General features: G+C 32.5%; 2 protein-coding genes across 3 annotated transcripts; both read right to left on the minus strand.

Annotated features, from left to right (window-relative positions):
• Positions 1–88: 88 nt before the first annotated feature.
• Positions 89–2,713, minus strand: LOC146905275 (omega-hydroxypalmitate O-feruloyl transferase-like). The gene is made up of 3 exons (XM_085727731.1): positions 2,637–2,713; positions 2,029–2,503; positions 89–1,080 (listed from the first exon to the last, which is right to left on the minus strand). Exons 2-3 carry the CDS (start codon positions 2,476–2,478, stop codon positions 217–219), a joined length of 1,314 nt encoding a protein of 437 aa, XP_085583857.1. The 5' UTR covers positions 2,479–2,503; positions 2,637–2,713; the 3' UTR covers positions 89–216.
• A 2,841-nt stretch (positions 2,714–5,554) lies between these two features.
• On the minus strand, positions 5,555–14,937 carry LOC146905276 (actin-related protein 2). Of its 2 annotated transcripts, none has more exons than XM_085727732.1 (15): positions 14,825–14,937; positions 14,482–14,592; positions 12,042–12,176; positions 11,857–11,928; positions 11,697–11,775; positions 11,330–11,379; positions 10,044–10,147; positions 9,871–9,939; positions 9,727–9,790; positions 8,897–8,965; positions 8,595–8,678; positions 8,128–8,186; positions 7,107–7,173; positions 6,448–6,531; positions 5,555–5,992 (listed from the first exon to the last, which is right to left on the minus strand). In XM_085727732.1, exons 1-15 carry the CDS (start codon positions 14,864–14,866, stop codon positions 5,912–5,914), a joined length of 1,170 nt encoding a protein of 389 aa, XP_085583858.1. In that variant the 5' UTR covers positions 14,867–14,937; the 3' UTR covers positions 5,555–5,911. The 2 variants fall into 2 exon arrangements, with proteins under 2 accessions (XP_085583858.1, XP_085583859.1); XM_085727733.1 differs by having other exon boundaries at positions 12,042–12,192.
• Between the last annotated feature and the right edge of the window lie 1,270 nt (positions 14,938–16,207).

Genomic DNA, 16,207 nt, shown 5'->3' on the forward strand with positions numbered 1-16,207 from the left:
ATTCCCAAAAATCATACCATTAAAGAGAAAAACAAATGACTATAGAATGTATTTCCATATAAACTAATTTCATCAACAATCAACAATATAAAGAAGACCATAGTTATTGCTTACTACCAATAAATTCATAAACATCACTCATTTCTCTTTCAAGAAATGACAACAGAACCATATAATAAAAAATAACACAACCATATGAAACATAATAATAGAATCCTATATCTTCATCAAATCTTGGAAGATCTTCATGACAGGAGCAGGCAAACCAAGAAGCACATTAATGCTTCTCCTCTCTTGACCATGTGAAAGGAACAAAATCACTTCCTTCTCCGGCAAGGAAACCGGTCCAGACAAAACCGGTTCTCCCCAACCGAAATCGGTGGTATGAAACGGAAGCCTAGACCAAGTAGTGATCAAAAGTGTACAAGCCAAAGATGGCCTAGCTCTTGTTACCTCAAAATAATCGATAGCCGATCTCATGTAACTATCAGTGACCATCTTGATTGCATCTTGAATAACCTTCACCGTATACGAAAAGGGCTTGTTCGTAATTTCACCTGCTTTACAAACAGCATTTGTTAGTATAATTCCATTCCCAAAATACCCTTTTGGAAGTTTTGGTTCAAATTTAGCCCTTCCATCAACAGCAAAAAGAAGCTTTGTTTCTTGTTCTGGCAACATTTTCAGTGCTTTTGTTCTAGCTATCCAAACAAATGCTGAAAGCACTTCAAATGTTGTGCAAGATTCAAGAACACCACCTTCATCTTCTAAAGCTTTTTTCTTCAATTCTTTTAGTTTCTCGGGATCGAAACAGAATGATCGATACACCATTTCATCTTCATATAAGGTACTAGTGTTGGATTTGTCTTCAATGTCAGCAAATTCTTGGTGCAAATGCTCTATCTTCGGGGGATTGCGGACCTTTAGTATGCTTCGATCGAGAACAGGAGGCACAGAAAGTGGTAAACCTCTTGCTACTTCTCCCCATGAGTTTACAAACTCCATAGCTCCAATTCCATCAAACATACAGTGATTCATGCATAGTCCAAGAGAAAAACCTCCACATTTGAACTTGGTCAGCTGAAATGTAAAAATTTACTCAGTGATCATGTTCCAACTGTAGTTGTGGCCGCATCAACTATATTTCAAAAAATTCTCCACGATATAAAATATTGCGATGCGACTGTGACATAAAACTTTAACTATGACTTGTTTGATTATTGACATAGAAACGGCATCATATCACAAAATCACAAGTATTTGAAAAATGATGAGTTGCTATATGATTGAACCTTTTATGATGCTTGTGAGACATTCAAAATGACTACCTTATGTTTATCATACATAAATTCCTACAAGTGCTTGAGAAATGCTAGATGTGACAATCTCTATACTTAACATATATCTAGTCTATATACTTTTAAACTTAGACATTTGGTCATGAACTTCAGTGACAAAAAATAAAGGTTTAATTATTTATGTCGCAAAACTATTTGAGAAATTTTAAATAGGTCTACGAATTTAAAAAGTTTGTAATTGAATTTCTGAATTTGTCAAAAATATTTAGTACATGTTTGGATTGACAGTAAATTGTCATAATCACACTTGACAAAAACTATACTTTAGAGTTTCAACAAAGTCAAACTCGCCGCTCATCAAAGATACACTTGATTAGATCCCTTAACTAAAAAAATTAAACAAGTCTCTAAACTTCTAAATCATTTATAATTATGTCTCTTCTAAACTTTTAAATACTTTGTATTTGAGTCTCTAAATTTAGAAACCAAATTCCAAATTATTTAAAAGTTTAGGGACCCAAATTAAAAGTAACCTCTGAAGCACGGACGCTCCTCATATTTGAGGTGTCCCGGACACCGACACGACACCTATGAATACATTGAATCATGTCATTTTCTGAAATTATTATCCGTGTCGTGTCCGGTGTCCATGTTTGTGTCCGTGTTTCATAGCAAGTAACTAACAAATCCAAAAATCCAACTACAAAAAAAGACTAGTCACAAAACATACCTGAGCAACCAAAGGAGGCATCTGAAGAATATGCTTAGCATCAGGAATATCATAAACCAACATACCAAGAGTCCTTGGATCAGGTTTTGTAATATCACCAATTTCTTCCATTGAACAATTAGCTTCAGCCTCAACAAAAAGAGCACCTTCTCCAGTACAATCCACAATCAGTTTACCCTCTGAGCTTATACTTAATCTACCAGCAAGAGGGTAATAATGAACAAGAACATTCTTCAATGCATCCTTAATCACTTCACAAGCATTCTCATTTCCCTTCTCTTCATTTTTGAAGCAATAAACAGTTCTTACAATCACAGCAATGTTTTGATCAAGGTTTGATAGGAAATACATTCCTTTCTTTGTTTCTTCAGATGGTGGAACAAGTGTTGGTTCACTTGTTAGGTTTACATTAATTTGTTTGAAGCCATTTTGATAATTAGAATTTTCCATCTCAAACACTTCTTGATTAATTCACCTGTTTTACAAACAAACAAAAAATAAACATTAGAAAAAAATGTTATGTTTGAAGATTAAGGATAGTGTGTGTGTGTATGCAATGTTGAAAATGTCACATGGAATGCATGTGTATGTGTTTCTTATTATCATACCTGAATTGCTTCACACAAATATGATATGGGAAATGTGACTATGTCTCTTTAAGAGTAGTTGTTATATATTGTATGATATGGAATGGTACTATCTTAGGTGTTTAAATAAAAGATATGTTAGAAAATATATAATGTGAAGAGGTGAGAGTTAGTTGTTTTTTGGACAACGGTTTAATCTACAAAACGTGGAGTTTTTGAAAAAGGTATACTTGGATTACAAGTGATGTTTTTGGGAATAAATTAATAGTTTATTCAATTACAATGTTTTAAGAACATATTTGGATCATCTCAATTGCGAAAGAAAAAACTCGAGAGAATTATGTGGATGGTTTCACCATTAAAATACATTGACCACACTTATAATTTTTATTAACGATAAAGTCCAATGCATTTTAACGGTGAAATCATACACATAACCCTCAAAAAAAAATCACAATTGAGAAGATTGTAATCCATTTCATAATGGACTAGAGTAATCGGTTCAATCAAAGTTGGATCGTAGTCCTTTAGAACTGGATTGAATCACATTAGCTTCAATGAGTTTTTTTTTAAAATAAATCAAATTAAATTATTAATACCTTTATTTATTTACTAATTATCGTTCAAGTTGAAGTTGAATTAATTGAACCAATTAAATTATGACCTAAAAATTTCACTGGTTTTATATCATATTCAACTCTTATAATATTGATGTGTGTGTCTTAAGTGCAGGTCATATCGTAAAAAGTTATATGGACGTTTGATATGTTGAGATGCATGTTTAATTCCACAATACTTTTCTTTTTCGTAATTTGAGTGTGAGTTTTTCTTTATTTAAAATAATAATAGTATTGTTCTCGTGAGTTTAGCTCAGTTGGTAAGAACAATACATAATATATGCAAGTTTCGGGGTTTAAACCTCTGCTACCACCCAAAAAAATAATAATAATAGTATTGCTTGAGTGATTGATTTTCGTTGAAATTTTATTTTTGGCTTGCTTACCCTTTGGGAACACTTGGATTATGTATGGGTGAGGTTAGGCCACTAGTAAAGAGACCATAGACAAAAGAAGAAGACTCAGTCAAGAACATATATGTGTAAATGGCCTTGTTTGGTGAGGTTGGTAACCATAACATTTGATAACCTAATATTCTTCAAGAGTTGTTACTTCATTGAAACAAAGGAAAAATCAAATCAAATAAATAGTTGTCACTTCATGGATGATGACAACAAATAAGAACTCTTCCTTCCTTGCATCACTACTATTATTGGCAGTGTTAGGAAAAGTTGCATGATTGAGTAACGAATTCATTTATATTGTTTAGTGAATGTTTTATTTTTATTTTTTTGACAAAATTAGTGAATGTTTTATGTTGATTAGTATTTTAAAAGTTGAGGCATTAATATAAAATTTGATTATAACTTTTATTCTACAATATAAACTAATAATAATGTATTGAATTTATTAAGTTTGGTTCCATAAGTTGTACACTAATCAGGTTATTTGGAAACGATTGTCAAATAAAAAATAAATAAAAATGTCTCTACGTACTTCATTCAAGATAATGCCTCTTGCCTTCATGTTTTGTCAATTCTTCTATAAAAAATTACATGTATTCAAATATTATTGAAAAGGTGAATTTGCTGTTTGTTGAAGAAGAAAGTCACGTCCCTTTGTACTGTATGTAAGCCTAAATTAGTTTGCCTACTGCATAATAATCCCTAGAATCATAATCATATCATAATACTACACAAATGAAACTCACTCTTAAGGGGAAAAAAAATTACATCATAATCATAATCATATCATATCATCATAATCATAATACTACACAAATCATAATACATAATTCATAATACTACACAAATGAAGATCACTCTTAAAGGCAAAAAAATTACATGTGTCAAGTTTTAAACCATGCACCTAATAACCAGCCATTCAATAAAGGGTTAATTATGTTTCTAGTCCCTATAAAATAGCGACCTTGTAAGTTTAGTCCTTACTTAATTTTAATAGCATTTTTAGTCCCTATAAAAAAAAAATTACTTATAATTTTAGTCCCTGCTAAAACAAAGTTTGATTAATTATCCTTAAACTCTTAAATTTTTGAACGATTTTTTTGAGACAAGATTAGAACACTATGAAAGGTTCGTTTACTAAAATTTAGAATTTTCAGATATGAAATGAATTAAATATGAATTTTTTAAAACGACAAAAGTTAAAGATAAAAAGTAATAAAATCTGGATGTAGAAATCAAATTTTGCGATAATTTTTTGCGGAGGAACTTTTAGTAATGTTCTAAATATGTCTGCAAAAAATTGTTCAAAAATTTAAGAGTTTAAGCATAAATTAAACAAATTTGAATTGAGTAGGGACTAATACTCAGGGCAAAAAAACAAAATTAAGGACTAAAAATGCTATTAAAATTAAGTAAGGACTAAACTTACAAGGTCGTTATTTTATAGGGACTAGAAACATAATTAACCCTTCAATAAACAACAAAAAAAATTTACTCAAAAAAATAAAAAATAAATAAACAACAAAATTTTAACCTAAAATAGCTTTCAATCTTAAAGCAACCAATGAGAATAATTTAACATTTATCATGTGTATAGGTTAAAACTCTGATGTTTTCAAATTTCAAAATCCCTCTCAATTGGGAGTTCCACATTGGAGAGTTATATTTGAATACCAGCTTGTATACATTTTTCCTTTTATTGGTTCTCATTTTAAAATAGTAATATTCGTTGTGTAACAGATAAGATATTTTACACCATACAAAGTAACTTGGTTAGGTATATAATTGACACTGCTCATTAGCAAAAGACAGCTAATTAACCCAACGAAACTTCATTCAAGGTTGTACTCAACTATAGTTAGATAAACAAGATTTGCTAAACTAACCTTGTATTACCTCACACTTGTTTTGGCTCATATTTTAGAAAAAGTAACAAAGCAACAATATTTTCAACAAATGGATTGTGTAATCCATTAACTTTAGTGTAAGTACAAACTCTCTACAAAGTAACATGGACATACATGAAATTTTTTTATTCGCTAACAAAGTTACAACAATTTTTGTAGAAAGATACAAGAATTCTTTTGTCACATCTATCAAGAAACAAGACTACACAACTAGCCTTCAGCTATACAAGGCCAACAGTGTTTAATGCAAGCTGGTGAAGGCAGATTCAAACTTTCAATAGCTTTGAGTATTCATCACTCAACCTCTGATGTGATTGTGTTCACAAAATAATCTCTTATTTTCAGTGTGATTACTGGAACTCGATAAGTCAAGCTTGGCCACACCTACTCAGGCAAGCAATTCCTTCTTCTAGATAATCTTCCCTGTTAATCCAAAACTCCGGTGCATCCTGTGTTTTAACCAGCAAAGACAAATTTTCTTGGATGACACTTGTTTTCAAACTAGGAAAGACCCAAATTATTTGAATACTCTAAAGTGAATAATGTGGTTTAGAGAGTAATTACATGCGGATATATCATAAACTATTAAGTATCTATTTGGCACAACGTTTGCAAAACGAAGTTTGATGGAAATCACGGTAAAAAACCACGTTAGCATAGAAGCTAGTATTTGGAGCTTCTGAAAATCAATGCAAAAATGCATCCAAAAAACGTGCAAACGTGATTTTGTGTGTTGCAAACGGGAAACCAAACACACACTAAGTAGCTAAAATCTAAACCAACAACTTTTTTTAACAACGGTTTTAGTCTTGCGCATTAGATGAGTCAAATCCAATAACATCCAAAGCTACTAAAATATAAGCTATAGATAGCAACAAAGGGAAAATCAGCATTTAACTCAAACCTTCATTATTCCTGCAAGCACAGCGCCACCAAGGTACACCATGTGTTTCCTACGTGGTGGATCCTCAATTCTCAATCGTAATTTCTGATAACCAATAACAAGAAAAATGTTAACAAGTTAAAAGGAACATTAAGCTTATTTTAGATTTTCCCTCATTCTCTCAATGACTATAAAACAAGACTTAAACAATTACACAATATACAATAAGGGCATAATAGATAAGCACTTGATAAGTTGTTTTCAATAAATGATAAAATATATAAAGAAAAATAATATTGTCAACAATAGACATAGGATACTACCAAAACTGACGTTTTATATTGATTAATTATGTTTGCCAATTGTGCATGTGTTATTAGTGATTATTTAGGTGGGAGAGAAGCAAGGAGCTCTCAACGACTTGGTAGGAAACCTTGTCCTGTTTGTCAAGTTCAGTTTCAATTATTTTCATTCGGTAACAGTGTTACTGTTTATCCAGTTTAGTTTCTATTGTTTTCACTCTGTAATAGTGTGTTACTGTTTGTAATCATTCTCTGTTTGAGACAGTTTCTCCAGAGAATTCATCAATAAACCTGTTTTTGTTACGTAAATTCTTTCAATGGATAACAGTTTCTATCAGATACACATGCAGAAAAAAGAGGGAAAAGAACAGTGGTTACCTTCAATCCATCTTTGTTGCCTTTCAAAACAACATCCAGATAACGATCATGTATTTCTTTTTCCAATCTGAAAATGGGGGGCAGAGAAAGAAAACAGACTGACCAACTTTATTTTGGAAACAGACAGAAAACCGTAACAATTTTAGAAGAGCCAGACACCATGTCCAACGGATAAAAATATATTAAAAAAATGGTACTCCCTCCGTGATAAATTGTTTATTAAGTCACTTTACGATACCAATGAAACATTGTTTATTTTCTTATCATACCCTTTGCTATTTATTACTCTCTTCTTCCTATTCTTCTAATTTCTCTTTCCCATACAAATAATGAAGGATAATTTTGTAAAATAACTCATTTTCTCTTTTCCATACAAAACTAACTACATTTCTTAATATGTGTGAAATTGCCAAAGTGACTTATAATTTGGGACGGATGTAGTATATGCTTAGGTAGTTAACCTTGCTTGCAATATGTATAGAAAAACTTATCATTTAGCTGAGATGAAAGGGAATCTGCAGTCATTAGTTTTCAAATAACCAACATGTAATAGAGTTTTAGAAGGCACTTTTGGCCAAAGAAAAATATGGAGGTACAGTGAGCATGTTAAGTACTGGACAATAGGTGATCACAAATATGTAGCATTAACTATTACTGTGAGTTTAAAAGACATGCACTATCAGTGTAACCAATTCTACACTAACAATAATGAGAGTCCGTTGTTTTGCCCCATCATCCCACTTTTGTGCATGTATTTTGAAGGTGGCAAAGTAGTGAAGTGAGTTCTTATTGGATGTCAGTGTAAAACTAATTTACACCGACAATGCATGCCATTTAACTTGTTACTATATAGAATTAAAATATCATAACCATGGATTTAGCTGAAAATTAAACTGATGAATGAGGTCAGAGTCATGCAATACATGTTCGGTGAACACATATATTGATGATATTAAAAAACTGAGGAACACAAAAAATTAAGGGCAATTAGAGCTAATGTAAAGGAGAAATAAACAATTACCGGCTTGGTAATCCAGGATACATGGTGCTCCCTCCACTTAAAACTATGTGTTGATAAAGCTGCAATAGAAAAGATCCGACATAATGTGGAATAAATTGTATGAAATTTTCAAAATACAGTAGAAGAGGAAGGGGGAATGTTGTAAGCAAGTTATATACTCGAGAGCTGATGTGGTTTTAATCACAAGTGTAAGTTCTTCCATTTAAGGACTACTATATATAATGATACTCATTCGGCAGATGAAAGTGTAATTATTCATAAACCATTACAAATATCTAAAAGCAGGTGGGGTCATTTTATAAATACAACAACTAACACGGCTTCAGGATTTATTTGGTCGAGTAGGTGAAAAAGGGTAAACTGAGGCAGCAAGAAAATAGTTTTCAAGAAAATTATGGTCCAAAGTGAAATACCATGTCTTGAGATAATGAGATTGAAGTATATAGATTTAAAATGGAGCATCATACCATCATCCGGTTGTCAATATCCATTTCTTGAATGCAGCGAAATACCATGTCAGCCATTCCATCACCTTCAACATCTATAAGTTCCTGCAAAAACGGGGGAAAACGCCAAGCAATCATAAGCCAGAAAATTATACATGCTATATTTTTTCTACAATAACAATGGCACACCATAAAAAATAAAATTAAAAAGTTTAGTTTGAAAAAAGATAATTCACCATAATCATTCTATACTATAATCATTCTGATAGGTTTGAAAAGCTGATTTAGAGAAAACAGGAGTGAAATGAACACCAAGTACCTACCGGGGTGAAAAGAGCTTCAGGGGCCTGGAACCTTTCGGTGCCCACTTTAATAACCCTTCCATCTGGAAGCTGATTTAGAGAGTGCAAATCCGTTAGTGATATCATCAACATAAACAGTATATGAATGACAGCCACCTTGCGACATACATGAACCCTATGGAAGCGACCATTCAAAAAAAAAAAAAACCTATGGAAGTGGATAATAATAATAATATCAACAATAATAATAATAGTCCTCCATTCATTTGGGGTAATTACAGTTTTAATCCCTAAAGTTTAAAAAGTGTCTTTTTCAACCGAATGTTTTGAAATGTGCTACAATTGGTTCCAGTTGTTTTATCTTAGTCCCTCTAATAAATTTCTTTTTCCAATTTAGTCCATGCAATATTCATTTTACAATGATTAATTGAAAATCAAATATTACAGGGTCTGAAACCCAAAAAAAAAAAATTATATTGTAGGGACAAAAATATATCAATGAGAACCAATTGTAACATATTTCAAAAATCGAAGGATGTAACACTACTTTTGAAAGTTTAGCGACTAAAATCGGCAGTTACCTTAAGTTAGGGAACTAAAAAAATAATTCACCATAACAATAAAAATGATAATAATAAAAATACTAAGCATACAACATATTACAGACATGCATTAAGGCACAAAAACAATGAATTGGTTACAGAAAAGCTTTGAGAAGCATATGAAAAGAAACTTGCTAGGCAAATATTAACATATTAACTTGAGCCACCAGAATTTCCAACTAAAATCAATAATCATTTACGCAGAACTGGTCATGTACAGAGTTATGGAAATTCAGGATATCAACTTACAGTATAGTTCTTAACAAGGATTGTGGTCTCAAGCCCCAACTGATATTCCCTCTTGTAGTCATAACTGCAAGAAAATAGATGAGCTATTGAGAACACATTATAGACCACACAAAACCAATATTTGAATTGAGATTTGTTTCCAACCTTATATAGCACAGCTTCTCTTTGATTTCCCTTACAGTCTCAAAATCAGAATTCTTATTCACTGCATATCTTGAGGAAAGAAAATTGTGTTCTGGTTAGAGTTGAAGCATAAAAAGGGTCAGCTTTACATAATACTGATATTACAACTGAAACGATAAGAAAATAGCCCTCACCCCCTCCTAGAAAGCAAATCAACAAGATAGGAAGTTATATGTCGGCCAGCTACATTCATTCGTTTTGTCAGATGAGGGAATGAATAGCCATCAACAACTGGAACCTGGATCAAAGTTCAAAACTTTCATTACTAACATTTTCTGAATGAATACTTTAAATAATATTTGTCATGATACTAAACTTATTAGCCACATGTCGCTTCCTTAAAACATGGATCTATATAATGCTTGTGCACCAAGTATATATTTGGTGAACGGATTGTCAGTCAGTATACCATATTCATAAATTGTGCTTCAACAAATAGAAATGATGAATCACAACATTTCACCATTTCAAATTTGGTTCAACCAAAAGCAATGCAGAAAAGTAATACTTTTCTTTTAAAGAATTGATTTAAATTATCTACAAAATATCAGATTTGCATATCTCCAAACTTCATGGAGCCGTTAAGGATATGTTATGATATGATACAGTGACACATGCATGCATTCATCTTTTTTTTTTTTTGGTGGTGGCCGGGGCTTGAACCCTGGACCTTGCATATTTTATGCATTGTCCATACCAACTGAGCTAAGCTCACGAGGACACATGCATACATTCATCTACAATGACATTATAAATTGTATATTAAATATTAATGATTAAAAAATAAGCAATCCATAAAAATGAAGTTATGAACAATGCTAAACAAACTGATGACAATTTTCATGCACTGAACTGAAAGAACTAACTGCAATAACATCCAGAGTTGTGTGAGTAAGTAAAAAGGTCTTCTTTGTGTGAGTCAACTAACTAAAATATCTTGTTTTTCTAGGCCTACACATGGTGCTTCCCCCTTTGTGGTTGTAGTATGAATACCTTCTGTGTACCAGATGACAGTGTCATCATGACACCCAACAGGTTTAGAAAAACAACTCATCCATATCCAACTTGGGATCCGTCCGAAGTTACATCCAACTCATCTAGAAATGATTTGCAACAGGTTTTAATCCATCCAACTCATATAGGCTGTTTTACTAGATGACGCCCAACAGGCTTTAATCCATCCATCCAACTCCTCCATAACCAACTTTGCAATATAATTTCTCAGCACATATTGTATTTCTGTGTCGGCCAGTATTTCTTAAGATTAACATACAATATTATTTAGAATATTTATGAAATTGTCAAATGTTTGTAGAGCATGACAACGTAGTTATATAAAAATATAAGAGATAGGACCTAGCAATAGCACCATTGTAGTGACCAGAATTATAATTAAGAAGCATAGATGTTAATTAATTACCACATGAGTGACACCATCGCCCGAGTCAATAACTAATCCAGTCAGCAAACCTGAGACAACCAAAGAAATGTTATGAATGCACAGATAAAGGAAATATAAGTTTCCCAAGAGACCTAATAATAAAGGAAGCGTGAATAAAGCCTATTTCAAAGCATAGCAAATTAGGATATATGATGTATCCACATATGGTCTCAAAAATAAAATTATAATACATTATAAAATATCCAAGGTTTATAAATACCTATATGTTAATAATTAGAGTTAGTTGTTTCCAAGAATGAGTAACAGTAAGTATGGGTGTAAACTCTAATTAGGATGAGATAAAAATAAAATAAAAACATCAACCTTCACTCATCTCTATAAGCACCTTGGGCATATAATGTTAGAACAGCTTGGATTTGGATAAACACTCCAGCAAAATTGTACTTCTCAAACATTGTCTCAACCTACAAGGTCAAATCATGTAAACAATAGTATTTAAAACAACTAAGAATTAGCAAAAGGGAGCACATGTTTGGTACGCAAACCATTTTTTCGCGATTCTTTGAGGGGTTAAGAGGTGGATCAGTGAGTAGAATCTTACAGTCTTGAGGGTTAATCTGCCAAGGAAAAGCATGTACCAGAGTTAGGTACAAAATCAAATAGTCACAGTTGAAAGAACAATGAGAGAGAGAGAAAGAAAGAAAAAAAAAAAGGACTAACAGAAGGTTACTTTTAATTCATTGTAAAATGCATGATCCCACACATGACACATGTCATCCCAGTTTTGAACGATTCCATTGTTCACAGGATAAGATATATCAAGCTGATGCCGCAGGTCTGCACATCCTTCGCCAACAACAATATCCTAAAATGGAACATAACTTTTCAAAATTAAATAAATAAATCTCGTGAAGACCTAAGCAACATTTTGAAAGCAGGAAATTAAAGTGGATATAAATTATTATGATAACTAGACTTGGGCTGACTCAATCCAACAAAACTGCCTTGTAAGATGAAGACTGCCCAAGCATTATAAACACTATATGGGACATATCTCTAGTTGGTGTGGAACTCTCAACACACCCGCTTAGATTCAGAAATGGATGTCTGAATTCTAAAGTGTGGATTAATATGGGTGGAGTAACAAGGATACACTCTCTCACGTCCATGACGAAACATTTAGAGCATGAACAAATGCAGATCGAAAAATCTTGACCCGATAACAAATCTGAAGTAAGCTAGAATTAGGGATTAGGATTTAACTAAACCCCACAAAGCTGACATTTGAAGTGCGGACAAATAACAAAGATCTCAGCCCAATTACAAATACGGAATAAGCTTTACTATCATTTTAGAATTTGGGCTTACGGTCTAACTCATCCCACAAAACTGGTTTATAAGCACTACCTTAGTCGTGTCTCCAATCAACTTTTGGCTCTCAACAACTAGGCATGGAGAATCACTAAAAACATATATGATAATCATAATAATAACAACAACCACGTGTCATCTCATAAATCAGACAAAGTACAAATCATAATTTAAAAACACATGATAATCATGATAACAACAACAGTCACATATGTGACTTTTAACACACCCTTATTTTCAGAAATGGACATCAGAAATTCTAAATTGTGGACTAATGTGGGTGGAATAACGGGGATACATTCTGAAGCCCACGACCGGACATTTAGAGAACGGCCAAATGCAGGCAGTGTTGTCGATGGTGGAAGCCCAAAAATCCACCATTCTTGTCACACCAATACGGCTGATGAAGAGCATTCCTACACAAACTGTCTTGGTGTTTGTCAAAAAAAAGCCACGGCCTTTAACAACACTAAATGCATATGGAAAAAATTTGGACCAATAACATATCTAAAATAGACTCTAATATCAACTAGATTTCTTGTCAATAGTAGAAAATAGAGGATTGTTAAAATTACGCCAAGTAATAGTGCTATAGTGCCACTATAGCAGCTACTTGACAACATTTTGTACTTAATAGTGTATCGCTGAACAATAGCAGTTTGTCCAAATGCCGCTACACTATAGCTGCTATTTAACAACACTATCTTAGAATTTGGCATTGAGATTTAAGCAAACCCCATAAAACCGACATTTGAAATGCGGGAGAAATAACAGATATCTTGACCCAATAATAAATCTAGAATAACCTCTTAGTGTCTAACTCATCCCACAAAACTAATTTATAAACACTACCTTGGACATACCTCTTTTTTTTTCGGTAAACAAAAGTTTAGGTGAGTGGGTTCTGAGAACTCAACACGGCCAAGGCAAACCTCAAGTCTCAGAGTGCGTTTGATTTGCTAAAAAACAGAGGAACAGACAACATTTTTTGTGCCATGTTTGATTTAGAAACTAGTCATGATGGGACTGCACAGAAATAGGAATTCTGTCTAGGGTACAAACTATCAAAAATACCTTTTTTATTTTCCAACATAGAAAATATCATCTCTCTCTGGTACAGTTTTGTCTTGTCATGTACTTTTTTCCAGAACTTAATGTTTTGCGAATCAAACGCACGTAAAAGCTCAGTCATATCTCTAATTAACGTGCGACTCTGAACAACTAAGAATGGAGAATCACTACTAATTAAAAAATTTACATATGATAATCATATAATAATACAAACAACAACAACCTAGCCTTTTCCCCTGAGAAGCACGGACACTCCTCGGATAAGGCGTGTCCTGGTGTCCGACACACTGAATTATGTGATTTTCTCAAATACTTAGCAGTGTCGGTGTGTTAGTGTTTGTGTTGTGTCCGGTGTTCGTGTCCCTGCTTCATAGCTTTTCCCACTAAGTGGAGTCGGTTACATGAATCAAATTACTTGATAATGTTCTATCATAAACCATATTTTGGTCCAACTCATTAATTTCCAAACCTTTACTAATAATTTCTCAGATAGTTTGTCTAGGTCTTCATCCGGCTCTAGTGATCTAATAACAATTAACAAATTAACAACAACCACATTTGATCTCATAGATCAAACAAAGTACGTCCCCGTGAGCTTAGCTTAGTTGGTAAGGACAATGCACAATATATGCATGATCCGAGGTTCGAACAAAAAATAAATAAAAATCAAACAAAGTACATACAATATCATAATTTAAAAATCTTCAAAGTCATGTTTGGCATAATACCTTTAGCTCTTGCTCGGTAAGCGATTCTTCGTATCGGAGCATTGGTCTCCCCACCACACAAGGAAAAACAGAAGTTGGGAAGTTCTCCCCGGCAAAACCACACTTCACATACTGAATTTTTGAATAGAAACAAAAAATAAATAAATTCAATAATCCAAACAACGGTATTAGAAGTAGACGAAACAGAAACTTAAATATCGAATTGGAAGACACAATTAATGAAATGTATAAAGTTTTATGCTAATTTGAGATTAGTGATTTATTGGATCCATTGAAATGTAGTTTGATTCTGAAATGAAAATGAAATGAAGAGAGAGAGAGAGAGAGAGAGAGAGAGAGGTACTCCGGTTCCGTTGTCGCAAACGACGACGTTTTTGCTGTCCATGATGAGCTGCGATCGGTGGAATTGGGTTTCAGTTTGAGTTCGCGCGGAGATGTGAGCAGCAAGCACACGGTCCTTTGTTAGAATGTCTAGTCAGTGGAAGTTGATTAAACGACTTCACTACTTTGTCGTTTCATTTTTTAATACTGCAAAAACTTTTTTTTTTAAGGTTTAATACTGCAAAAACATGAAACACTAATTCTCTGTTTGGTAGGTATGAAATAGGAAAGAGAGAAATAGAGTAGAGAGAATAAGGAGAGAAGAATGGTTTTTCTCTGGTTTGGTGCAAATAGAAATTAGGGTGACAGATACAAGTACTATGGGTCCCATCTATTTTTTCTTTCTTCGCTCATGCGAAGAAGAGGGAAGAGAAGCAATTTTTGAATGTTATTCTCACTATGACCTTGTCTCCTGCCTAGTTTTTTTATCAGATTCAAACTCAGTTGTTCCAATCCAATGGTGAGTTTGTGTAGATGGAGAAAGGTATTGCGGTGAAGGTGATTCCATTGGGAATATTTATGTTTTTTCTTTCTTCCTAAAAACAAAAATCAAAATATATGAATGTGAGAAGGTATTTTTTTTCTCTTTTTCTTTTTGACAAAACACGAGAAACTAAGTCTAAATTGAATAGTAGGATTTTTCAATTAATATGTAAATGGAGATGAGGAAGTGGAACGACTGAATGGGTTGTTGTGTGCTGTGAGTTATCCATTAATTAACTAAATTAGAAATTAAATTAGAGATGAGTAGTCTATATTTTTTACTTGTGGTTTCCTTTTTTCTTTTAATTAACAATTTATTATTTATTATAGGGTTAATTAAGTTTTTAGTCCCTATAAATATTTACAGTTTTGTTTTTAGTCCCTACAAAATAAAATCACACTTTTCAGTCTCTGTGACATTTCCCTTAAGCATTTTAGGGACCAAAAATGTTGATGGAATTTTTTGACAAGGACCAAAATGCTGATGGAAAAATTTTATAGGGACTAAATATGCTGATGGAAAATTTTATAGGGACTAAAAAGTGTGATTTTATTTTATAAGGACTAAAAACAAAATTGTGAATATTTATAGGGACTAAAAACTTAATTAATCCTTTATTATATTAAAAAAATTGTCAAGTATTTATTAAGTAATATAACAATTAATTTAATTATATTTCTAATTATTCAAACTACTCATAATTAAATCAAATTATAGAATTAATTAAATCATTTTTATGTGAGATTTTTTATCTCAAGAATATTTTCAAAATTTATGATATAATGCACACTTCTTTCTTTTCTATTTTTTTTTTTTATCTTTCTCTTGTATCAAACAACTCATAAAATCTACTTTATTTCT

The sequence above is a fragment of the Medicago sativa genome, chromosome 7 (assembly GCF_051527215.1).
Source record: "Medicago sativa cultivar Bolivia chromosome 7, Bolivia_mono, whole genome shotgun sequence".
Lineage (NCBI taxonomy): Eukaryota > Viridiplantae > Streptophyta > Magnoliopsida > Fabales > Fabaceae > Medicago > Medicago sativa.

Coding starts and splice junctions, on each gene's coding strand:
- LOC146905276 (XM_085727732.1), bottom strand. CDS start 14,866: ATGGACAGCAAAAACGTCGTCGTTTGCGACAACGGAACCGGA. Junction 11,776..11,856: donor CAAAGAATCGCGAAAAAATG/GTTTGCGTACCA, acceptor TTGACCTTGTAG/GTTGAGACAATGTTTGAGAA. Junction 5,993..6,447: donor TGCTTGCAGGAATAATGAAG/GTTTGAGTTAAA, acceptor GTTAAAACACAG/GATGCACCGGAGTTTTGGAT.
- LOC146905275 (XM_085727731.1), bottom strand. CDS start 2,478: ATGGAAAATTCTAATTATCAAAATGGCTTCAAACAAATTAATGTAAAC. Junction 1,081..2,028: donor TGCCTCCTTTGGTTGCTCAG/GTATGTTTTGTG, acceptor TTTACATTTCAG/CTGACCAAGTTCAAATGTGG.